Source organism: Giraffa tippelskirchi, chromosome 9, assembly GCF_054371585.1.
Source record: "Giraffa tippelskirchi isolate mGirTip1 chromosome 9, T2T-mGirTip1v1.2.pri, whole genome shotgun sequence".
Lineage (NCBI taxonomy): Eukaryota > Metazoa > Chordata > Mammalia > Artiodactyla > Giraffidae > Giraffa > Giraffa tippelskirchi.
In genome coordinates this window covers 119,057,302-119,083,956 of record NC_137283.1, presented here as the reverse complement: position 1 = coordinate 119,083,956, position 26,655 = coordinate 119,057,302, and the positions used below count along the sequence as shown (strand labels likewise).

The window sequence follows — 26,655 nt, the reverse complement described above, 5'->3', positions numbered from 1 at the left end:
GAAAATAATTTGAATAAAACTCTATGAGAAACATTTGAGCAGAGCAAAGAAGCAAAGAGATAGAGCTGTGAAAGTGAAAGTGAAGTCGCTTAATCGTGTCCAACTCTTTGCGACCCCATGGACTGCAGCCCACCAGGCTCCTCCATCCATAGGATTTTCCAGGCAAGAATACTGGAGTGGGTTGCCATTTCCTTCTCCAGGAGATCTTCCCAACCCAGGGATTGATCCTGGGTCTCCTGCATTGTAGGCAGACGCTTTACCATCTGAGCCACCAAGGAGAGCTGTGGTATGCAGTTATTAAGAAGAATGAGTTATATCTATGTAGACAGACCTATAAAAACAGCCATGATCTATTAATTAAAAAACAAAGATATTCTACAATAATGTATATAGTATGACCCCAGATTTTATAAAATGAAAAAATAAGCAAACAAAACATAATAGATGTTTATAAGTTTCTATAATCATAGAAGTAAATATCTAAGTACATATAACTAATGGTCAACTGGTTACTGCAGAAAGGTATAATTAGAAAGAAGAAAGTAAAGGTTTTTTTTCTATATGTCTACATTGCTTTGACTATTAAAAATGAATACTTATTATCTTATAATTAAACAAAACAAAAACATGAGGAAATAAAGAAACTATATACCAAGGAAAACACATGTATCATATGTGGGTGAGAATTTTCTGTTTGATCCAATAAGTTTTTGTTGAGTATTAAGAATGGTAATATAAAAAAAAAAAAAAAAGAATGATCATATAGCTTAGGTATAGTGAATTTGGCTGCAAGCAGTAGAAAACCCATGGCTTAACTAAAGACACGTATTGGCACGCATAACCAGAAGTCCAGCAGTCATGTGGGTTTCAGGAGTGACATAATCTATGAACACCAGCTCCGTTTCACTGAGATTCTTTTGGCTTTCCCTTCCTCATGCACTGACTTCGTTCTCAGTCTTACAGAAGAATCAGATTTCCACATATCACATGTCCAGAAGAAGAGAGGATTGTGTTCTGGAAGTTTCCCCAGAAGACAAAGTAAATACTCCCATCAAATCTCTCCTGGTGCCTCACTGGTTCAAAAGCGGCACATTCCCAATCGTGAAAAATTTATTGGCAAAGGAGATAGCTACTAGGTCAATCAGAGCTACTCTTAGGGTGGGGTGTGCATATAGTCTACCGAGGAACATGGACTGAGCTGGGGAGGGGACAGGGTAGACACCAGAATAGGGTTCTATTAGCAAAGAGAGCAGAGAAGTGATGACTCTGGCCACACAAAAGTAAACAACAGTTACACAATCCTTACCCTAATGAAATTTACACGGTTGCAGAAGGCAAACAATAAACAAGGAATTCTGACTGTAAATGGCATTAGGAAAAGTAAGTATAGAGAGTTACACTTTGGGAACAGACTGCAAAGGATTTATCATTGACAAATAGGATTGGAGAATTTTACAGAAGACTACCCTAAGAAATGCTCATGACCTGAAAAAAGGGGAGAAGAGAGAACACAGGAAGACAGGAATGTCAGCAAGTGGTTTAAATAACCAAAAGCAGATAGCCAGAGCCAAGATAAACTGATGCAAAGGCTACATCTTCTGTACATTAGAAAAACTCTTACAAATTGCCAAGGCAAAGACAAATGCCAAGAGGGAAAAATGGGCAACGTAGAGCACGATAAATAGAAAAGGCAAATTATATAGTATTTGGTTCGCTAATAAAGTGGAGTTTTCCAAGTGGTTCAGTGGTATAGAATCCACTGGCAATGCAGGAGTGCAGGAGACACAGGTTCGATCTCTGGGTCAGGAAGATCCCCTGGAGGAGGAAATGGCAACTCACTCCAGTATTCTTGCCTGGGAAATCCCATTGACAGAGGAGCCTGGTGGGCTACAGACCATGGGGCTGCAAAGAGTCAAACACAACTTAGCGACTAAGCATGTAGATGTAGCAATGAAAGAGTAATGTGTTTTGAAATAAATATTCCACTTTTCATCTAACAAAATAAATAAAATGAGAGGGGTCCCAGATTGAATTGGGAATACATTTCAAATGGATAGCAAGAGGGTGAGGTCATTGCTCAAATTTTATTTTTTAATATTAATGTTTGGAATGTATAAAACATGAGATTTCAACACAGACACTTGGCATTTGTAATACTGCTAAAGGTTTCTGCAAACAGGAATTCTGATACATTCGCCTTTACATTATTCCCATCCCCAAAGAAACTTACATGTGAGCTGAATTTTTAATTGTATTATTTAATATTTTCCCAACAGAAAACTTCTCTTTTTGCTAGGTTTCAGTGAGAGCTGAATTCTCTACTTGTAATTTTACATTTGTGAAGACTGGAAGAACTTTCCACAGATTAGCTTCTGGCTCCAAATACTGCAAATATTGTTTCTCCCCCACTACCTTCGTAATGCCTGTGTTAGGCACCAAAACGCATTTTCACGTCACAGTCGAGTGTGAGTCAGCACAGTCAGGAGTGGGAGTATTCCTGGAAGCCATCCCTACCCTAGGCTTGCTAGCAGTAACTTAACTGTATAGGCTTACGTTAACTTAGCTTAACTTAGCTGTATATCTCACTAAATCTAAATTAAAGTGTGTCCCAAATTCAATTTGGATCCCAAAATGCCTACTTCCTTCCAAAATACAAAGCAATGTGATAGAGGTAAGTCAAAGTGGAGTCAGGAGTCCTAGAGTGAGAAAGAATACAGAAATATTACCATTAAAATATCTTACTTTTGCACATTGTACAAATACATGTGATCATGCAAATACACCACTAAGGTCTCACCCAGAACCTTGAAAAGGGCTCAGGCAAATGAGAAGCCCTGAAGATTATTTAAGCTTCACTGGCTTTGTGAAAAGTTAGCTGAGTAGGACTGAAGTCAAAATAAAATTGAAGAACATGAACTTGAAATGTCACCAGTCTTTAGGGTTGTGTGATAATCTCCTGCAGCATTCAGCAGCTAAGCTGAGAAACCAGATGTAATGGAAATGTGTTGATTTTTAATCACTCAATATTCATAGACCATCATTTTAATCACTGTACCCCAATTTCTCTCTTGGAGAACCACCCACTTCTTCCCCTACTTTTAGCCCATGCACTTCTGGGCTCCAGGGTACAGCATGTTCCCTAGACCCAAACCAGACCATGTGGCATTCTGTCACTTAAAATGGAAAGAGTCCTCACACAATTTTTAAAAAATTAAAAATGAAAGAAACTGGAAGCATAAGAAATGAGGAAAGCAAGGATAGAATAGGGGCTTCCTTGGTGGTCTAGTGGTTAAGAATATGCCTGCCAATGTAAGGGGCACTGGTTCAATTCCTGGCCTGGGAGGATCCCACATGCCTCGGAGCAACTAAGCCCTCAAGCCACAACTACTGAGCCCACACACCCTAGCTGTGCTCTGCCACGAGAGGCCACCAAAATGAGAAGCCGGCCAACACAACAAAGAGTAGCCCCTACCCACCACCACTATAGAAAGTCCGTGTGCGGCAACAAAGACCCAGTGCAGCCAAAAATAAATAAATACATCTTAAAAAACACAAAGATGGAACAGGCAAACATAGGATAGAAAGCAGACTTTCCATCTTGGGCACAAAGCTAATAATCCCTGGTAATGAGTAGAGTAAAATATTTAATCTTATTTCTTGGAATTGAGACCATGTGCCTCTTGAAGTTTTCCAATAAAAAACTTGATAAGGAGAGAGTTAAGAGTGCTGCTTATTGTGGCCTTCTGTAAGGTCCTGCAATGAAAAACCTCACTTAGGCTCAGCTGAAATTGGCCCATTTCAAAGCACAAAGGAATGAAAATTAGGATTATGCTCATGGAAACAATTTCTGCCTGTGGCCTGTGATCTGAGTTGGCTAAAAATCCAATGAAATGAAACCAAGGACTGGAAAAGATGGAATGCTCTGCTGTTAGTTAAGGTTCTTGCCAGAAAAGGCAGGGAGGAGTCATCCCAGGAGACACAATTGGGATGTGTTCCCACTCATCTGCTGTCATGCACTCCAGGAGTGACTGACTGACAGAGGGAACAACTAACTTAAATGGAAAGCAGCAGCTGGGATGGAGCCTAGGATCAAGAGGCAAATTACTGGTGGCTCAAAGCACAGTTGTTGTTTAATGTTATTCTTAGGTAGAGACCAAAATGAAAGCCATTAATCTGAGACTCAAGTGCATAAACTAAAGTCTGAGACTTAGGCAATGCCAGCTACTGAGATGTCTTGATATGATGTCTGACTTTGGATGTCAGTCCATGGAATCCAGGGAAGGGGTGGAAGGGAGGTAGTGGGTGGGAAGCCTTCTAAGTTGTTAAAGAAGTTGTTTGGCTTAACTCTCAATCAATTCCTAGGCCCCTTTAACTAGTTCAAAGTAGAATGCTCCTTGATGATATTAACATATAGCTCATTCTGTCCAATATCTAAGATATCTTAGGATATGCCTAATATATAAGATATAGCCATGGAAAACAATGAACTAGAGAGTATATCCTATAAAGACAAAATATGGACCAAACTGTTCCAGTAGGTCTTGGTTGGGGTTCTGTACTTTTAATAAATTAAAAGGGCTTATCCCACATACACTTAAATATTTGGAGCATTGTAATTTAGGGGAAAATAATCTGAGATACAGGCAACTTAGGGCACTGACTTTCATTGAGGGTTTGTCCTATCTGTTCAAATGGTCACATATGCCCAGGAATATGGGCATATTCAGCTCCTGAGGCCCAGAAGTCCCAGCAAGAGAGCCACAGGTTAAGGCTTAGATGGTTGACAGGAATCTTGGGGAACAGGCAAAATATTTTTCCAAGGAAACTTGCAACCTTGATTCCAGGGGTAGAATATGAATCATAGTCAAGAAGTTACAGTAAGAATTTATGACCAAGCAGCAGATCCTAAAATTACAGTGAATTCATAAATAGAAAAATTAAGAACTATGGGTGAAAGGTAGGAGAATCTCATTCATGAGTTTTCACAGATCCTAAGGTCACAGACACATGAGGACGTTTATGATCCACTTTTACATGTTACACTTCTATGTCGCATGGTTGACCTCCAGCACCATGGGTTCTATGTGATCTTCTACCCAGATGTTCATGGGTCAGGAGCCCTTCCTCAGTGTCCATCCCTCAGTGGGAGTCAGGGGTATTTACTCAGACTTGTACAAAGTTGGGGCAGTTTAGCAGCAAGGCCTATGCACCCAGGATCCAGAAAACAGGATTTTCTACAACTACCATTCTATGGGTTTGTGCCCAGTCCATCACAGTCCTATGAGCATCCAGAGTCCAATATGGAGCATGTATTATTAAAATAAATATAGAAAATGGAAGAAGAGAGAAGAGCACAAGTTAGAGGAAGAGAAGAGGAAAACCAGCAGTTGCACTTACCAGAGCAGAATGCACATTTCCCATCATGAGTAAAGGGCACTTTGAATAGAAGGAGGGAAATAGTCACAGAATTAGCTGGTTTCTCTAGGATGCAACTGTAAACAGCCCCACTGACTGCACCTTCACACAGCAATGACACACTTCCTTAACTCACACAGTTTATCTCCAGTCTTCAGCCAACAAGAATGTATGGCTGGCTTGCCAACTTTCCATGCATAGACAACTGATTCTGTAGCCTACACTAATAAATCATGTCTTTACACACTGTTCATGGGGTTCGTGCTTTCAATCTGTAGTGCTGGAGAAGACTCTTGAGAGTCCCTTGGATTGCAAGGAGATCAAACCAGTCAATCCTAAAGAAAATCAACTCTGAATATTCACTGGAGGGACTGATGCTGAAGTTGAAGTTCCAATACTTTGGCCACCTGATGCAAAGAGTTGACTCACTGGAAAAGAGTCTGATGCTGGGAAGTATTGAGAGCAGGAGGAGATGGGGGACAACAGAAGATGATATGGTTGGATGGCATCACTGACTCAATGGACATGAGTTTGAGCAAACTCCAGGTGAAGTACAGGGAAGCCTGGCATGATGCAGTCCATGGGGTCACAAAGAGTTGGACATCCCTTAGCGACTAAACAACAACAATAAATCATGAAAATATCGTGTAAGTTTTCAGAAAGCCTTCCTGAGACATTCAGGTCCCCCCTGCTCTTAAGTAAAACATGTACCAACTACCAGAATGCCTTCTATACCCAGCAACACATTGTCTGATGCCCTCATAGAAGTGAGAGATGATGGAGGCACTTGCTGCCAAGTAGGACGATCTGACATGGCCCAAAACTCTTTCAGAAATCCTGCATGGTGCTTCAGGAGGAGTCTAGTTGGTCATGAGTGTGGGACTGTTCATCCATTTGTCTCTCTTCTCAGCCGGGATATCAAGATAGTCACTCATTCTGGCTCACCCATAAATTTCACAGCCTTAGATACAGAGTTCATCAATAGTATAAGGAAATCAAGGGGCCAGACTATGTCAGGGAAAATCTTAAGGAAGGTGGATCTGCAGGTGGGGCAACTATCCAGGGCCACTACTAAACCGGGAGGGAAGTCCAATGTTCTTCAGTGGTTTCTTCTTTTTCGGATTCTCTGGTCAGAAATGAAGAGGTCATTGTTGGATCTACTGAGACAGAAAACACTGTGTTTTCACCAAAACTTATATCTTCTTCATCAGAGTACACGACTAGACCACATTTCTCAGTCTCCATTGCAAGAAGGTATATCCAATGTGGCCAAAATTTTATCCAATGGAATATGGGGGACAAGCAATGAATGCCACCTCCAAGCTTGGCCCTTAAAAGTCTCCCAGGTGTCCAGGCATGGTAACTTTATCCAGTCTACTGATATTGGCACATTAAAATTCACAGGCTGAAGATAGTAGAGTTCCTATCATCTTGGCTTCCTGAATGATTACTTGGAGCCAAACCAGAAATGTGTAAATGGAATTGTTATATGAAAAAGAAATAAACTATTGTGTTAAACTACTGCTCTGAGGACTTTGTAGTCAAAAAAGCTAGCACTACTTTAATGAATACATGCACTGATGTTCATGTCACATTTGTGGTGCTGGGATAATAACACTCAGAGTTATGGTTGGATCAGGGGAGACAACGGCCCAGGGTGGCCTGAGGAACCATAGATAAAGAATTTCAATTGCAGTATAAGAAGGAAACAAACCTAACTGCTAGAAAAGCATTCCCAAAAGTCAGCGTCAAGGAAGGAAGCCATTCACAACAAAGTAAGTAAGGAGGATTGAGCTAGGAGGCCTGTAGTGAGTTGGGTTCCGGGGATGAAGACAAACAGAGCCCATGGTGTAGGATTTGGGCAGAGATATGAGGGCAGCAAAGGTCCATTTTCTGTACAAATTCAGACAACGTCTGTCACTATCTTTAATAGCCAGCTCTTTATCCATTAGCTTCCTGAAGACTCTACTCACTGGTCTCATTTCTGCAAACCTCATTTCTCAAGGGCCAGTCATTTCCCAAATTCTTTTATTTAACTTTGTCCTGGACCTGTCACACACAGACGGTATTTTCATATTCTACTTCTTCACCATATCTGTGCCTTAGAGTTCCACTTTTTTTGTAAGCTGGTAATTGATTGCTGAGTATGTTACTGGGGGTAGAGAAAGACTGCTGTTTTCACTCTCATGTTAAACTTTTACTGGCATAAATACTAGTGTGTGTCAGTCCCCAGTCTGGGATTAAGCCAAAAGCATCCAGATGAGCCCCCAGGCTGCAGAAGAGGGCAAACGCTCAGGAAACCCTGTTTCTGAGACATCAGGACTTCATGACAAAAGCCACACACATCTAGGCATTCCATGATCTCTTAGCCAACCTAACATTCCTAAGGAAGGAGGTATCAGATGTGGGTTGAAGGTGTGAATAGAAACTTCACCAGCCTGAGTCCCTCTCCACTACCCAAATCTCATCTGCTTCTCTAGTGATTACCATGTCTGAACCTCTTGCCAGGAAGAACCCCAATGCAAAGAATTATTCTTTGTTTATTGTTTGGACTATTTAGATCTCAAAAGACTTGTGCTGGCCCCAGCCTCTAAGAGCTGTGTGCCTGCTTGGCCTGTCTGGATTTCTGCCCTGTGTTAGGAAGTGCTCTGAGGACATACAGGCCAATAAAGCTTCATAAGGATCTGTGGCTTTTTGTGCTTATCTGCAAGAAACACATGATTTCAGGCCATAATAAGGATATTCATCTTGGGGGTGGCACCTCTGCAAATTATCAGCACAGAGTTCTCAGCCTTAGTAATGCTGACTCGAGTATCTACCAAAATGAAGGTATGATAAATGTAGGCAGACCATCAAAGCTAGGAAATCATAGAAGAGTTGAGAAAAAGCTGAGGGCAGGATCAGAGGCAACAGGAGGAATCATGAAGTCCAAACTAGGTTGACTGGGACAATCAGGTTCCAAAGGAAAATCCTTCATAAGTGAAGGAGAACTAACGTGAAGGAAGTAAGAATGCATAGGTAAGAAGTTGGATAGGTAGCACCACAATGTGAAAAAAAAAAAAAAAGCCTGAGTTTTGGTGCTGACAAAGAGTTGAATGCCTGTATCTCCACTTTATATATCCTGTGGCCACTTAAATTCATTTAACTGTTAACTTAAAACCTTGAAGGATTTGTAAAACAGATTGATAATGTCTACTTCCTAGAATTATTATAAGAATTAGAGGCTTCTCTGGTGGTTCAATGGCTAAGACACCACACTCTCAATGCAGGGAGCCCAGGTTCAATTCCTGGTCAGGGAACTAGATTCCACATATTGCAGGTAAGACCCGGTGCAGCTAGTTGCTAGCTCGCTAAGCAGGTAAATACTTTTTAAAAACAATTAGAGATTATATATTAATATAGTACTTGCACCATTTAACAGGCATCAAATAAATGATGGATGTCATTATGATTACTTGGTTGTGGACTTCCTATAGGCTTTAAACAGCAATCACAGTCTTATCCAGGAGCCAGTGACTGAAATCATTCTTTATAATGCCTATCCTGCTCCAATCAAAATTAATCTTTATTTAGTACTTAGACCTTTTAGTATTTATTCATTGAACATAGTAAGTAAACTCCTTTCATACATAAAAGGCTGAGCTAGCTGCCCAAAACACAGCACTACCCATGCATATACCACATTGTTACCTGTTTCTATGTGGCTATGCATTTTGTTTTAAACTGTCAGTATTTTAAAACTATGTTACTAAATATAAGTTTTCTGCATTTCCACACAACACTGTACTGATCTGGCTGCCGTTTTTGTTCGCCTAAAGTTTCTTTTTTATTGAATCAATCCTTTGTTCTGGCACCACGTTAATGTACCTTTTGGTCTATTTATACATGTCACGTCTTGGACTGACTTTTTATTCCAAGTTTCTTCCTGGCAAAGATAATGAGCACAGTGAGCTTGCTTAATAAATGTTACATAATAATAACTATTAAATGTTCTTTTAAAATCTCAAGCAGCTTTTTATCTTTCGCTTCTACTTTGAGATAATTATATACTTCTCCAAAGCTATTTATAGCCCCCATCAGGAAGAACAGCTGAAAAAAAAAAAAAAAATGTGTTCCCGGTCCTGCCAAAACTATGGTGAAAGTGATTTAAACTCTGAATTTCTGTTGCAAATGTTCCAATGGCATTCAACATATGGATGTCTAATTCTAGCAATAGGAAACTTCTTTCAACCAAAGTCTCCCCCATGGAGGTGGTTATTAAATACATCTTGTCCATATCACCATCATCATTCATTTACCAACAAACTGAGATCATACAAAAACAGTTATGAAACACACCTTTTACTTCTGTTATCGGTCCATCTGCATCTGCTTCTCAGCTGCACAGTGAGTCACATCCTGCTCTACCCTTTGAAGTCTGAACAGCAGCATATTTAGGCAAGACCGCAAGATGTAGCCACAGACCAGCCTCCCAAGAGGAGCAGAGGACCTCCTCTGTGCCATGACTTGCACATTACAGGGTCAAAAAAATTATATACATATGCGCACTACTCTGAGGTTTGCCAGGTTTAGCAAATAAAAATTCAGCAGCCCTATCCATTCCACACAATCGTCTCTCAAACCAGCCTTAAAACCCTCTAATTGCTTTCTCCCCTAAGTCAAGGCAGCAGGTTTGTATAGTGGGCAGCTCACTGGACTTGGAGACTGAGGCTCTGTGTGCCAATCTTAGCACTTGCTGCTTGGCTTGGGTAAGTTCATTCTGATTTTAACCATCAAGATTCTTTTATCAAAAGTCCATTTCCAGACTTCTAGGAACCACCCCTCTCTGTGAGCCATGGTGCTAGGCGCGGGAGAAACAACCAAAAAGCACAGTGCCCTCCCCTCGGGGAGCTTAGGGCATGGCAGGAAAGAAAGGTGAGAACTCTAGGGAGAAGGGGAGGGCTAGAAATCAAGACCAAGCTGATTTTTTTTCTGTTTTTTGGTTGTCAACACATCTCTGTCAGATTCCATTCCTCTATTTCCCTTCAGTGTGCAGCTTGTTTTACTGTAAATGTTTTCATGAAAAGCCTTTTGCCCTGGAGAGAGATCTAACAGAACCTGTTGCTTGGCAATTGCAGCCTTCACAAAGGTGAACATAAAATATTATCTTGCAATCCAAGTTAATCACAGCATTTGTATAGCTTTGGGGAAGCTATACAAGAAAACTCCATCTTTCTGCCTGTCAAAGGCAAATGTCTTCTGAGCCATTTGCAGTCGCTTTGCTCATTAGATGAATCCTGGAAGGTGGAGTGAGAGCACAGTGAAATTCCCTGGGTACTAACACTTTCCCAAGGAGTCCTCAGCACCCATGAAGAAAACGTCCTGCCAGCCTAGGTCCAGAAAAGCAAAAGCAATAGCGATACTTACCAGACAAGTCTGGGGTATGTACATTCAGGGTAGGTCCGAGGTTTGCATCCAAATTGAGAACAAAATGCTCGACCCACGCTGGGAACCAGCTGCTCCTGGCCTGTGTGCCTTTTGTCCTCATGCTCAGCCTTTTTAGCGGTAAATCTTGGATGATGAACTAAAAAAACTTGTTTTCTTACAAATATAAACATTCTATTATTCTTTCTACTAGTGAAAATGCACATATTCAATTAAGAGACATTCCAGGATTATTTATTTGACCTCTGTTTACTTGGTTACTGGATTTTTTCCAAAGCTGGCAAGCTCATCCTCCGGCCCTTCTCTCTCTGACGCTAAAATCCCACTAAGTGCTTCTGAGCTCTCAAGTTTGGAGCTGATGAGCTGGGCTTGAATTCCCGTTCTACCTCCTAACTGCTGCGAGACGTTGGGAAAGTCGTTTAATCATTTAAACCTGTTTCTTCATCTGCTTATTAGTGGATACAGCAGATCCCCGAACAAAGGGTTAGGTATCTTCACCCTCCGGAAAGTGGGAAATTCAGGTAGAACTTAACGGTCAGCACTCCAGCCCCATGGCTCTTGCAGCCAACATTTGACCAACCGTGGATCTTGTAGTCTAAAGTATTTACTATTAAAAAATTTCAAATGTGAGTGTACCTGAACAGATAGTTAATAAGATAAATTACATAATTAAATTTTTTTCGTTTGCAAACTATATAAAAAGAGGGCTTTTTTTTAATATACAAATGCTGCAGCCAACTAATGAATTTTATTTACTATACCAATCATAAGAGGATGTTAACATACAGCCATTTTATGTCAGGCTGAAGGAGTCTTGGATGGCAACATAGCAGGAGTGTCAAAGCTGGCAGCAGGACCCCAGGGTTCTTGACTTTACACCTCCACCTTATCTTCCAAAGTCCTGGCTACTATAAATCCTGTGGAAGTTCAGACAAACCAATATGTTCTTGAATCCAAATTATGCACCAGCGTGGAACTTTTTCCAAAAGGGGTTGTGACATCTGTGCAGTCTAGGAAACTGTCTGGGTAGCTAAGTGTTCCGAAAATTTCTGCCACAGTCAGCAAGTTCCTGAAGGTCCTATGATATTAAAGCTGGTGTACCCAGGGCTCCAGGGGCCCAGATAGCTTGACAACTCAGTTTTGATTTAGCCAAATCTAGTTAATGACATAAAGAATAAGCCAATCTAGGTTTTGTGCTAATACCTACAATTTTGTGTATAGGTTTTTCTGCCATGATTATTTTATCTAATGCATAGAGAGGAATAATCACCTAGTATGATGCTTAGTAAGTATACTAGTCTCACTAGAAACTCAACTCTATTATTGGGGAATAATAGGAGCAAGGTGGTCTAGAAAACTGTGAACTTTGGCATTAGGCCTAAATTTGAATCCACCTGAAAAAGTTACTTATCTCTTGGGAACATAACTGGCAAAAGGAGAAAATACTATGGATTGAAATAAAGTGTATTTTGACGACGTTAAGTGGCCAAAACATGGCCTGCGTGCTTAGTCGCTCACTCACGTTCGACTCTTTGTGACCCCTTGGACTGTAGCCCACCAGGCTCCTCTGTCCATAGGATTCTCCAGTCAAGAATACTGGAGTGGGTTGCCATTTCCTACTCCAGTGGATCGTCCCAACCCAGGGATCAAACACATGTCTCTTGCATTCCCTATATTGGCAGGTGGATTCTTTTATCACTGAGCTACCTGGGAAGCCCATTTAAAACATGGCACTCATCATCATTATTAGCATGTTTTTATGTTGTGAGTTAATATTGTCTTAACTATTTATGCTTTCAAATTACTTAGAAGAAAGGCATCATCATTGCCAAGTATCACAAATACCTAAAGTTTATGTAAGAAGAAAGTTAATTTATGAAATCACCTGATCAATTATTATTACTCCCTTTTGAGAAGTTTCACAGTGCTGTGAAATTCACAGATACTATGTCCAGTGATTATGTGAATTTGAATATAATGCAGTCAGAATGTTTCCCATCCTTTTCATCATACTTATCTTGGTCATGATATTAATCTCAACACTGAGATTTATGTGACTGAGTTTTTTATGCTAACACTATAGCATTATTTGTTGTTATTGTTCAGTCACTAAGACTGACTCTTTACAACCCCATGGACTGTAGCCCACCTGGCAGGCTCCCCTGTCCTTCACTATCTCCCAGAGTTTGCCCAAACTCCATTGAGTCGGTGAGGCCATCTAGCCATTTCATGTCTGCTGCTCCCTTCTCCTCTTGCCTTCAATCTTGCCTAGCATCAGGGTCTTTTCCAATGAGTTGGCTCTTTGCATCAGGTGACCAAAGTACCAGAGCTCCAGCTTCAGCATCAGTCCTTCCAATGAATATTCAGGGTTGATTTCCTTTAGGATTGACTGGTTTGATCTCTGTGTACTCCAAGGGACTCTCAAGTCTTCTCCAGCGCCACAATTCAAAAGCATCAATTCCTCAGTGCTCAGCTTTCTTTCTGGTCCAACTCTTACATCCATACATGACTATTGGAAAAACCATAGCTTTGATATTTTAAATTTGGATGTCATCACTACAATGGTCTTTTGATGTTTTGGATGTCCATGACATTGTACAGGAGGCAGGGATCAAGGCCATCCCCAAGAAAAAGAAATACAAAAAGGCAAAATGGTTGAGGAGGCCTTACAAATAGCTGTGAAAAGAGAAGCAAAAGGCAAAGGAAAAAAGGAAAGATATACCCATATGAATGCAGAGTTCCAAGGAATAGCAAGGAGAACTAAGAAAGCCTTCCTCAGTGATCAATGCAAAGAAATAGAGGAAAATAATAGAATGGGAAAGACTAGAGTTCTCTTCCAGAGAAGGCAATGGCACCCCACTCCAGCACTCTTGCCTGGAAAATCCCATGGACGGAGGAGCATAGTAGGCTACAGTCCATGGGGTCGCTAAGAGTTGGACATGACTGAGCGACTTCACTTTCACGTTTCACTTTCATGCATTGGAAAAGAAATGGCAACCCACTTCAGTGTTCTTGCCTGGAGAATCCCAGGGATGGGGGAGCCTGGTGGGCTGCTATCTATGGGGTCCAACAGAGTTGGACATGACTGAAGCAACTTAGCAGCAGCAGTAGCAAAGATCTCTTCAAGAAAATCAGAGATACCAAGGGAAATTTTCATGCAAAGATGAGCACAATAAAGGACAGAAATGGTATGGACCTAACAGAAACAGAAGATATTAAGAAGAGGTGGCAAAAATACACAGAAGAACTATACAAAAATGATCTTCATGACCCAGATAATCATGATGGTGTGATCACTCACCTAGAGCCAGACATCCTGGAATATGAAGTCAAGTGGGCCTTAGGAAGCATCACTACAAACAAAGCTAGTGGAGGTGATGGAATTCCAGTTGAGCTATTTCAAATCCTAAAAGATGATGCTGTGAAAGTGCTGCACTCAATATGCCAGCAAATTTGGAAAACTCAGCAGTGGCCAAAGGACTGGAAAAGGTCCATTTTCATTCCAATCCCAAAGAAAGGCAATGCCAAAGAATGCTCAAACTACCACACAATTGCACTCATCTCACATGCTAGCAAAGTAATGCTCAAAATTCTCCAAGCCAGGCTTCAACAGTATGTGAACCATGAACTTCCAGATGTTCAAGCTGGATTTAGAAAAGGCAGAGGAACCAGAGATCAAATTGCCAACATCCACTGGATCATCTAAAAAGCAAGAGAGTTCCAGAAAAATATCTACTTCTGCTTTATTGACTATGCCAATGCCTTTGACTGCATGGATCACAACAAACTGTGGAAAAATCTTCAAGAGATGGGAACACCAGACCACCTGAGAAATCTGTATGCAGGTCAGAAAGCAACAGTTAGAACTGGATATGGAACAACAGACTGGTTCCAAATTGGGAAAGGATTACGTCAAGGCTGTATATTGTCACCCTGCTTATGTAACTTCTATGCAGAGTACATCATGAGAAACGCTGGGCTGGAGGAAGCTGGAATTAAGACTGCCAGGAGAAATATTAATAACCTAAGATATGCAGATGACACCACCCTTATGGCAGAAAGTGAAGAAGAACTAAAGAGCCTCTTGATGAAAGTGAAAGAGGACAGTGAAAAAGTTGGCTTAAGATTCAACATTCAGAAAACTAAGATCATGGCATCTGGTCCCATCACTTCATGACAAATAGATGGGGAAGCAATGGAAACAGTGACAGACTTTATTTTGGGGGGCTCCAAAATCCCTGCAGATGGTGACTGCAGCCATGAAATTCAAAGATGCTTGCTCCTTGGAAGAAAAGTTACGACCAACCTAGACAGCATATTAAAAAACAAAGACATTACTTTGTCAACCAAGGTCCATCTAGTCAAAGCTATGGTTTTTCCAGTAGTGATGTATGGATATGAGAGTTGGGACTATAAAGAAAGCTGAGAGCCGAAGAATTGATGCTTTTGAACTGTGGTGTTGAAGAAGACTCTTGAGAGTCCCTTGGACAGCAAGGAGATCCAACCAGTCCATCCTAAGGGAAATCAGTCCTGAATATTCAGTGGAAGGACTGATGCTGAAGCTCCAATACTTTGGCTACCTGATGCAAAGAACTGACTCATTCGAAAAGACCCTGATGCTGGGAAAGATTGAAGGCGGGAGAAGGGGACAACAGAGGATGAGATGGTTGGATGGCATCACCGACTCAATGGACATGAGTTTGAGGAAACTCCCGGAGTTGGTGATGGACAGGGAGGCCTGGAGTGCTGCAGTCCGTGGGGTCACAAACAGTTGGACATGCCTGAATGACTGATCTGAACTCTGGCCAGGCTACAGTCCCTAGTTTTTCCATCAAACACTAATTTAAGTGGTGCTGTGAAGATGTTTTGTAGATGTGGTTAAAATCTACAATCAGTCCACATTAACAGAGAGATTTCCTAGACAATCTGGATAGGTATGACTCAAGCAGTTGAAAGGCTGAAAGCAGAAGTTTGGCTTTTCTGAGGAGGAAGAAATTCTGCCTCAGTAGAAACTGACAGCAACTTTAGTTTGTGCCTGTGATTTCCAGCCTGTCCTACAGGACAACCCACCCTCTGGCCTTCAAATTTGCACAGCCAGCCTCACAACCATGTAAGCCAACTCTTGCAATAGATCTCATAATAAATTATTTTACTAGTTCTGCTTCCCTGGGTTAAATCCTGACTGATACACCTGTGAAATATTTATTTTTTTCTTTTTGCATTAAATCTAACTGACTGCACCTTGACATAGAAGGTAGACACTTCTCCTAAAGGTTCTCTTTATTATGAGTTGAGTGGAGCTAATTATTTTCACAGTAGATGTGAACATGCTTTTAATTCAACATTTTCCTCTATTTTGCTATATCGTATCTTTCCATTTCAAAAGGAGTTATTAGATGTAGATTCAATGACAACCTTCCTTTGTAAATCAATCTTCTATTGTAACTGAAAAATAAATATATTTAGCTTTTGCATATAAGTGAAAAGGAAAATAAAACTCTCATGTCTAGTTGGCAAAAATTGAAACTCATATAAAAATGAATGATATTTGTAAAGATTTTAAAGTAGGTTTTAGAAAGGCCTTAGATTTTAGAGAAGTACAGTCTGAAATCATTCCATCAAAATAGAAGCAAACATTGTCACTGATTTGCCAGTGACAATCCAATTTCAAATGACTTAGCAGGAAAATTTTTGTAACTCTCCTAGACAGAATGCCTTAAAACTGTCTCTTAATACTAATGGTCTTTTGCCAAGTTTCATTTCATCCTTAATTGCTCTGAGAACTTCTAAAACCAGAATATAGTTATACACATACAGGCTTTGAGAGCTAATTTGAAAATAAAAACCCAAAGGAAGAAGGATTGAAACTAAACTCAGATTTTAATTGAACAGAAAGTATTATTCATGACAATTTTTTTTCTAAGATAAATGAAGTAGTCTTTTAAAAAAACTCCACTTTTAGAAATGTTAAACATTTATTCATTCTCTTATTGGTAGCTCTTTTCCTGGCTGTAGTAAGAATATGCACAAATAATTGTACATTTTGATTTTTCATATTACAACCCAAAATTCAAAGTGATTTTTTCATATCGGTTAGGTACCATTGTAAAATAAATTAATCTTAATTACAAAGGACTAGTATCAATTAATATCTAAGAACTGTATTACCATTTACTTGTAATAACAAACATGTGCTTTGACATTTTCATTTATTATTATAAAAATTGAGTTTTCAATGAAGACTATGGTTGTGAAATTGTGAATTAAACAGTCCTTTAAACATTAAAAATCATAGAAGAATAAAATGTCAAGCAAGTGAACATCTTTCCTGTGATATATACATAAATATTTTCATGTAAACAAAAGCAAATATTAAGTTAATTATCCTTGTCAGCAACTGAAATACATGGATTTAAATGGTTGTTTTATTTTTTCATGCTTCCATTGAACACAACTGGTGTAACCAGAGCAACAGGAATTGGATGAATCTTTGCATTCCCCTTACTCTTTAGGAGGTTACATACAATAAAGATACCTCTCAACTAGAAAAGAAAATATGAGAGGAATCAGACTCCTAAAAGGCATCACTTTCAATTATGAAGTCACCTTTTTCCTCTACTTTGAAACTACATGTTTTATCAGAACTTTGCCAGTTGAAAGATGATAAAGCTGACACTGGAGTGATCCAGCACTAACACATGTGGCAGCAAATCAGGCACAATGATACACAGATTTTCCTCTCATTGTGGATTATCCATGCACTGGGAGATAATGGCTTCCAACACAAATCAAACATTTTTTGGAAAAAACAGACAATTTTTAAGTGGATGTATTTCCCACAGGAGCGTTTCTTGAAGTATGTCCCAGGGACCATCTGAACCAGAATCAGACCAAATACTCAACAGATAAAAGTGGCCTTGGTGGGCCCAATGCCCCTCTGGGGGCCCTGGTGACCTATATTGTTAACAAGCCCCCCTGGGAAGACTTAAATGCAAATGAATATTTGAAAGTTTGAATATCACTATTTCAGGTTATTAAGGATTTCTTTTGACTCTTTCTTTTGACCACAAACACTTCATTATCTCTTTCCTGCTTCTTACTTATTAGCCCGAAGGAAAAAGAAAAACATTTCTGATGATATCAGCCAGTGGTGATAACTCTTAGTGGCATTTTTTTCCATCAAGAAAATATAGAATAGGCAACATATGATACTACACCTAAATTGTTCAAAGGTACACCACAGTAATTTTTTTTTTAAGCTTTCAAAATGTATACGTGATAAAAATGTTCAAAATGATTTGTAAACTGTCATCTGATCGATCGAGACAATCCAGTGTAAAGAGAACTGCTGTTGGGTGTGGGTGCTGAATTCTCACAGAAGCCCCTCTTGGTCATCTTTCACAAACACTGAGCCTCTTCGCAGGCACTCCAGAGCTCTTCCCAATGCTGCACTGCCTACCAGCAGCACTGAAGTTACCGGATTGCTCATAAAAACAGGACAAAGGAAACAAAGCTGTCTCCAATTCAACCATGAAGGGTGTCTCAAGATCTACTGCCAACATGTAAGATGAATACAGATCATGCTGACTTTCCTCAGATAAAGTCTAATTTCAAATAGACATTAATATCTGCCTGAAATCTAGCTTATATTGAAAATGGAAAGCATGATACACTTCAATGTGCTACTAATATCTACTACAGTGTTTATGCTCTATGAGATCCCGATGGATAAAAGCAATTTTACCTGTGAATAATATAAATAAGAAACCAAAGAGGTAGGTGAGTCTCATCAGAAGATGATCTCAAAACATGTTGAAAAACATGCTTGAGTCCCCAAGGAGAAGTTAACTAGAAAATGAGTCCCAATAACACGACCACTGCCTCAAGAACAATGTTTCTCAGGTCTTTCATGATGACATCCACCTCCCAAACTCCTGACTCCTGCCATGGTGCCACATGCTCTTCAGACATTCAATTTTAAGAAACATCTAAAGAAGTAAAATGTAAAGCAAATTAATAATGGAGACCAAAGAGTGATGCTGATGTCAGCTGGGCTCTTCAAAACTCTCTACTCTCACATTATAGTTGGAAAAGATCTTGAAGATTCATCTAGTCCAAATCTCTGGTTGTACAGCTAAAGAAACAGAGGCTCACTTCCCATTGGTGACAAAGCACGACAATTCTGAAAACATGTTATAAATCCAAAAGGGGTTCATGGTTAACTTGACTATTTATAAAGTCCATGATGTAGCCAACAGGCTACACTTTCAGCACTTATGGCCTTAGTCTGAAGCCCCATCTCTAGGGGCTGCTTAGTTCCCGGAATTGGAGAGAAAAGGGCACCAAAGGCCCCGGATGCACGTGGGGCAGAGGGGAGAGGCAGATTATCAGCAAGAGAAGAATTTGAAACCCTAGACCTGCCCCAATGAAAACTTGCTCGAAGCTCAGACCAGGGTTTCTGTTCACCTCTAAGCATATTCACATTCTTCAACAGCCAGCTCTACTCTGGACAAGCACCGGGGCAACCATGGTCTTCTGTCCAGAACATTGAGAAATATAGCTGGACAACTAGAAACATCCAAACCTACAGGGCAAAGACCTATAGACAGCTGTATTTAACTTCTTGATAATTGTCACTTGTTTTGCAAATAAAAAGTTTGCCTTATTTCCTTACACCCTTATCTAAGATTGTTAAGTTCCACTTTATAAAGGAGGTTATGAATGATTTTATTTTTCTCCTTTCTATTTTCCAGACTTTCTGTAATGTAATTCCTTTTGGTAATTAAAAAAAAAATGAAGCTTTTTTTTTTAAAAAAAGGTTTCAGTCTAAAAAAAAAAAATGAAAGAATACACATAGTTCCCTCTTGGTCATGGAACTTCCAAACCTGAACGAGGTGTCTGTGTGGTATAGCAGAACAGCAGTCTCAGGACTCAGACGGATTTTCTGACCCCAGCTCTACCACTAACCTTGGGCAGGGTTTAAGTCTTTGAGACTTGCCTTCTTCGTCTGCAAAAGGAAGAAATAATAACCTCCCTCACAGCACACTGTGAGGATAAAATGATGCACAGTGCCTGGCACCTGGTAGATGTCTAATAAAGGGTGACCCTTCTCTCCACTGGACTCAGAGAATCTGTGAGTAAAAGGAATCACCCCAGCCCACACCAGCCACAGCCTCTCTGCATTTCATTTACATTTTTGAGGGTGCTCCATCTTCTCAACTCTGCCCTGTTTCTCTAAAGATTCACTATTGTGCTTAGAAAAAGTTCTACATTTTTATGTTTTCTCTTTTAAAACTGTACATGCAGATAAAACATTTTTTTAAAAAAACTATCTTCCTAGAAATAATGCAACGTTTCCTAAAGCACAGCATGTCATGTATAAAAGCAATTCTGAAAAACATGACTGAATTAGTCTGTACATTGTTTCTTAAAGTGCACCAAAGTAAATATTAATGACCTTTGAAATGTCACTCACCCCCTTGAGTTATTTTTCTTAAATAAAACTATCTACTGAGATGTATGTGGTTTTTGGCTCCAACGTGATGGCAAAAAGCAGCAGTGTCTTCCAGGAAAAAAAAAAAATTAATAAACTCAACTAAGCATATCTTAGCAGCATACAATATACCTAAAATTCAATGTAACTTCAGGCTCAATAAAGCACAATCCTGATTTCTACTACAAAAACAAAATCAACTGAAGTTACAGAAAACCATCTCCCCACCCTAAATCAAGGATTTTTCTTGAACCCTGGAGGTAACACTTGGGATCACTTCCCTATTGTGTATCCCTGGTAACAGACTTATAACTAATCGCCATTCTTTCTTTACATTGCACACATACACATATATACATACCCTATGAATAATAAAGTTTAAGTGGAGAAGCCATGAGAAATAAAATTCAAAGTCAGATAAAGAACAGCCATCACCCAAAATGTCAGGCAGTTCCAATATTCACACCACCGTCCGATGTTCCCCACACACATAGACAGCACTGGGGCGTATCCGTCGCCGTGTGTGACCAGGGAGCCGCGGCAAAAACTTGAAGGACTTAGGCATCATGTCCAAGCAGGCATCGTGGAATTTCTTAATCCTCCAGTAGTAAATCAGTGGGTTCAAGGCAGACTTGAGGTAGCAGAGCCAGAGTAGCCAGGTGCTGATCTCAAAAAAGTTGTGCTGATAGTAAAAGTGCTTGCTGAATGTTGCCACAAGGCTGTAAGTGGTGAATGGGGCCCAGCAGACGATGAAGACAGCGAAGAGAATCAAAATGGTTGTGAAGGCACGCGTTTTAAAGCCCATGTCAATGCTCATCTGGAAGGGTCTCTGGAGACTCATGAGACCCAGTTTGCTGGCCTGGCTGAGGCATATACCTTCAGGGTAGCTGTGGATCCTCAAGGCATTATGCCGAAGAGTATTGAGGATGCCCATAAACGAATATAGGATCATCAGGAAGGGCAGGAAGAAAGAAATGAGAGAAATCAAAATCACATAAGCCTGGTAACCCAGATCGGTTGTGTACCCGAACACGCACTGGGGGGCTCGGGAAGGTATCTGCAGGTCAGGGTTCCCTACTGCCAAAGGAAAAGCTACACAAAAAGAAACTGCCCAAGAAACTGCAATGAGAACCTTAGCCCTGTATGGATTTAGCTTATCCTGCCTCTGGACTATAATAAGAAACCTATCAATGCTAATGATGAGCAGGATGGCTACTCCCTCTATCACAAACAACCAGAAAAACATAGCAGATACCCTACAGAAGAATTTCCCGAAAATCCATCTGGTGGTAAGAATAGTGACCAAGGCAAAAGGCATGTTCAGCACTGCAAGCAACATGTCTGCAAAGGCCAAGCTGGCCAGGAGGATGTTAATGGCGGAGCGCATGGCAGCTTTTTGGTAAACCATGAGGCAAACAACCAAGTTGCCAAGAAAAGACACACATAGAATAAATATCATTAGAGCAGAAAGGATGATCTGGAGAGGCAAGTTGAGGCTCTTGGAAGCTATTGGTGTTGGGGACACAGCTGTACTATTTACTGTTAAGGAACTCATCCCAGGGGGAGCCAGGGTTTCAACACTGTATCTAAGCAGCGGACCAACGCCAGGGTGCTGGAATGGTGGAGGGACCGTAATATTCATGTAGGTGTTTCCATAAACTACAAATGTTGTGTTGGATGCCCCAGTATGGGATGCCGTCAACACTGCAGAGACGACCATGGTTTCAACAGGATGGAAGGTGGCGTTGTCAGAGATGTGGGTGTTCTTCAAGCATTTTAACACAGAGCAGCAGGATCAGGTTTCACTGATGAGCCTGGAAACATATTCTGGAAATGGGAGAAAGATGTCCATCTTCCATAGGAGTCCTTTTGCCTGAAAACAAGTCCAAAACACAAAAAAAATAAATGGGAATGAGTTTTGTACATATCATTTGACTCCTTACTCTTCATTCTGAAGGACCCATTTTACTTTTGTTAACCTTTAAAAATATTTAAGTTTCTAGACTAGTCATCACTAAAATATTGTTCTGTTTTTAGTCAACTATAATGGAAATTTCATGACTTCCATATATAAAGTGAAAGTGAAAAGAATAAAAGAGTATTACTGCCTCAAAGGCCAAAAGTATTACCTTACAGGTAATTTTTCTTTCAAATTTCCAGGAGCAGCATAGCCTTTTCACAGTTATTATTAATACAGATTTTATTATCTGTTTGTCCTGAGAGTATTAATACTTTTCTTGACAGCTCTTTGGTACAGGTTCATATTCCATTCTTACACTAACCTGAAGTTAGTTGGCAAAGAACCCTGAAATCAGTTTCCTATTTCATACATGATAATCAAACACTTTTGCTTTCACAGCTTCACAAGCAGACACTACCCTTCTTTTCAATGAGGGTTTGAAGCAGTTTTCTGGCTCTATTTGATTTGTGTTTTTCCCCAGAATCCTACCACTCTGCTGAAGAAGTTATTCAAGAAAAGAAGAAAAATTATCTGTAAAACGTCTTGGTCATATTTTGAAGACTTCCTTTCTTTTTCCAAAGCTCTCTTTGATCCTCATATTCTCTCTTCTTTCCCATGCCCACCCATTTCCATCCTTTATTTTCTGATACAAATACTCCTATCTTCTCAATTTCTTCTTCCTAAGATCAACCTTACTGTAATGTCAGTACATTACATTTGTCAGTACATTTTGGTTGACAAAAATGTCAACCAAGAAATAAAGGATTCTAAAGAAGATGACTGGGAAAATATTCAGGTGTGAAGAACGCACTCTAGAAAACTTACAAAGACATTTCAATTTCAATTTCTTGCTCCAAAAAGCTTCTTATCACCTTTCTCTTCTCCTTACCCACAACTTCTTAACAATTCCTGTAACCCTTGACTTTTCTGTAAACAACTTTCTTAACCTATTATCTTCCTAACCTACTTTTGTGATGTAGGTTTTTCCTTCCTTACTGGAGAGGTAGCTTTAACCTCTCTAATTATAAAGAACTCTCACTTGATGTCTGTGTAGATTCCTTTAATAAGTCCAAAGATTGGGGATGAGGGAATTACACAGTAGTTTGCATGCATGTGTGTGTGCTAAGTCACTTTAGCCGTGTCTGACTCTTTGCAACTCAATGGACTGTGGCCTCCCAGGCTTCTCTGTCCATGGGATTCTCCAGGCAAGAATACTGGATTGGGTTGCCATGCCCTTCTCCAGGGGATCTTCCCGACCCAGGGTCAAACCTGTGTCTCTTATGTCTCCTGAACTGGCAGGTAGGTTCTTTTCCATTAGCACCACCCGGGAAGCCCCACATTAATTGTTTAAGACGATGCCATAATTTTCTCATTATTTGAACTTACAATTACTGAATGATTTTAGGCGTAAGTGCCACAAGTCCATTTATTCATTTCTTGTAGTACAGAGGGTAGAAGCATTTCATTTGTGAGACCCAAGATCCAGCACTTTAACCAAATCATGGGCTCTCTAACATATTCCTATCTCTCCATAATCCCCAAACCAGTCAAGCCTAAAGGAATATACGCAGATGTCCTGATCAGAAAAGACCCTGATGCTGGGAAAGATTGAAGGCAGGAGGAGAAGGGGACAAGAGTGGAAGAGATGGTTGGATGGCCTCACTGACTGAACGGACACGAGTTTGAGCAAGCTCCGGGAGATGGTGAAAAGACAGGGAAGCCTGGCATGCTGCAGTCCATTGCATCGCAAAGAGTAGGATATGACTGAGTGACTGAACAATAAAAATGAGCGAAGCACTGGAGAAACACTGATGAACAAATGATTCCTGAATTTCTGCTTAGACTAGACAAATGAACTATAGATCCTGCTTCTCAAAATTACACTGAAATGACAGTATAGGGATATTTTTTAAACAAAATTTACAACCCAAAAGGACAAGTATGAATGAAAGATGCAACAATAGATAAGAGTTTCTGTAAATGTTTTAAAGCAAAGGCAGGTGGTGGTGTGGTAAGTGAACAAAGCAGAACAAAGAATGTTTTATCTTCAACACTTCCTGAGAAATATGCTTAAAAGAAGCTGAAAAACCCTGTAGATCCCCAGAGAAGCTGTGGATTAGGAGATACCAGGAAGTACTTGAAGTTTGGGCAGGGCAGAAAACTGGGAAACTGACTGAAAAATCTATATACAGAGCTATTGGAACCCCACTCTAGGTTTGTGGCTCATCTTCTCCAGCAACCATATGAAAAAACATACCCCCATGCTAGCAGCCCAAGTCGCTGGCACAACTGAACCTGATAAGTACAAAACCTTAGCGTAACAGTGCGTGGCTGAACGTAGCAGGACTGGGTGGGTGTCTGCACATTCAGCATGAGAACCTAGCCCCCTTCTCCACGCTCACCCCCGATGGCCAGCAGCCAGGCATACACTACCACACAGGACTAAAGCACTCATCTTTTCCAGTAACTAAAAAGCCCCAGAGGAAAAAAAAACTCTAGATACTAATCTTTCATGGTGCCCCAAGAAAAATGCCAGCTTGGTGCCCGGTTACCTTGTATACTGAAGCCCACCTACTATCAAGCCTAACCCATGCACACCGAGCTTCCAATCAGCTTTTCAGTGCCCATTAAATATAAAAGTTTAATTTCCCCAAATACATAAAGAGTCTATGAAAGGCTTACATAAAAGCAATGTTATAGGTAAACACTGAGGGAGATCTGAAATTTCTAATGTCAGAGAACATAACATACATGAACTTAATAACACTTTTGCCCTGGTATCTATATGCTCTTCATTCATTGTACTCCTGGCTGAAAAAGTAGGACTTCTGAATACTCACTGTAACTGTGTCAAAAGATTCTTTCCTCTTAGAAATTCTTATCAAGTACATTGTGACCTATAGTTTCTTTGAATTTACAGAAGACTAAATCAAAGTTTTATACTTAAAATTTCCATTTCCAGAGGAAATGGGACAGTAGCAACATAAGAACAGTAGAAAATTAGTTTAGGTTGGTAATACTTGCTTAGCAGTCCTAATGTTTAATCTAAACTAGTCTTTATTTGCCATTTGTTGGATACTCTTATTACATATTCCAAGAAAAAATTAAAATTATATGTGAAGGTATATGTTTATGTATATATTCATACACACATTGGAGAAGGCAATGGCAACCCACTACAGTACTCTTGCCTGGAAAATCCCATGGACAGAGGAGCCTGGTGGGCTGCAGTCCATGGGGTCGCTAAGAGTCGGACACGACTGAGCGACTTCACTTTCACTTTCATGCAATGGAGAAGGAAATGGCAACCCACTCCAGTATTCTTGCCTGGAGAATCCCAGGGACGGGGGAGCTTGGTGGGCTGCCGTCTGTGGGGTCGCACAGAGTCGGACACGACTGAAGCGACTTAGCAGCAGCAGCAGCAGCATACACACTTACATATATACACACACCCCACATGTAAACCTCAGATATGGCAGAAATTATTGAATTTATGATTCTTTCTCTTGTCTCAAGTATCTACAGAAACAACGCAGGGGCAATCAGGTTAGTGATACAGTAAGTGTTTCATGTTTGGAGAATGCCAAGATGTCACAATTAATGGGGCTTCAGGCGCTGGAATGGGCAGCGGAAGCCATAGAATTCTCGCAGTCTTCATCCTTTAGTCTTAAACTGCTAGTTCAGTGCTTTAGATATTTGTTTCATTGAAAGGAGTATATTCTCCTAGAAGGCAGATTGATTTATAAATCTCATTGTCCCCTATGACTACTATGCTTTGCACACAGCTCAATACATACATGGTAAATTAATTTGCACTGAATGCGTGCATGCTCAGTCGCTTCAGTTGTGTCTAACTCTTTGTGACCCTAAGGACTAGCCTGCCAGGCTCCTCTGTCCATGGGATTCTCCAGGCAAGAATACTGGAGTGGGTTGCCATGCCTTCCTCCACGGAATCTTCCCAACCCAGGGATGGAACCCATGTTTCCTGCACTGCAGGAGGATTCTTTACTGCAGAGCCACCAGGGAAGCCTTTATTTGCATTATGCTTTATCAAATCAGAGAATTTCTTCTTTTCTCTTTTTATTATTTATTTATATGTTATATGCACATAATTTCACTTAAAATATCATCAAGTGAGTTTTAAAATGACAGTCAAATCCTATACTACCTTTCACATTCCACATCTGGTTTTAGAGGGTTCAGTTCAGTTCAGTCGCTCAGTCATGTCCGACTCTTTGCGACCCCATGAATTGCAGCACGCCAGGCCTCTCTGTCCATCACCAACTCCTGGAGTCCACCCAAACCCATGTCCATCGAGTCGGTTATGCCATCCAACCATCTCATCCTCTGTCGTCCCTTTTAG

At 40.3% G+C, this 26,655-nt stretch overlaps 1 protein-coding gene and 1 non-coding gene across 7 annotated transcripts in view; both read right to left on the bottom strand.

Annotated features, from left to right (window-relative positions):
- Positions 1-206: 206 nt before the first annotated feature.
- TRNAC-ACA (transfer RNA cysteine (anticodon ACA)) lies at positions 207-278 on the bottom strand. The gene has a single exon. It is a non-coding gene; the product is annotated as a tRNA-Cys (tRNA).
- Positions 279-16,700: 16,422 nt separating this feature from the next.
- Positions 16,701-26,655, bottom strand: part of GPR63 (G protein-coupled receptor 63) — a 127,195-nt gene continuing 117,240 nt past the window's right edge. For all 6 annotated transcript variants that reach the window (XM_081530374.1, XM_081530378.1, XM_081530375.1 and 3 more), the window contains one exon: positions 16,701-22,205. In XM_081530374.1, the coding sequence (XP_081386500.1) occupies positions 20,793-22,052 (1,260 nt within the window). In that variant the 5' untranslated portion in view covers positions 22,053-22,205 and the 3' untranslated portion in view covers positions 16,701-20,792. The remainder of the gene's footprint in view (positions 22,206-26,655) is intronic.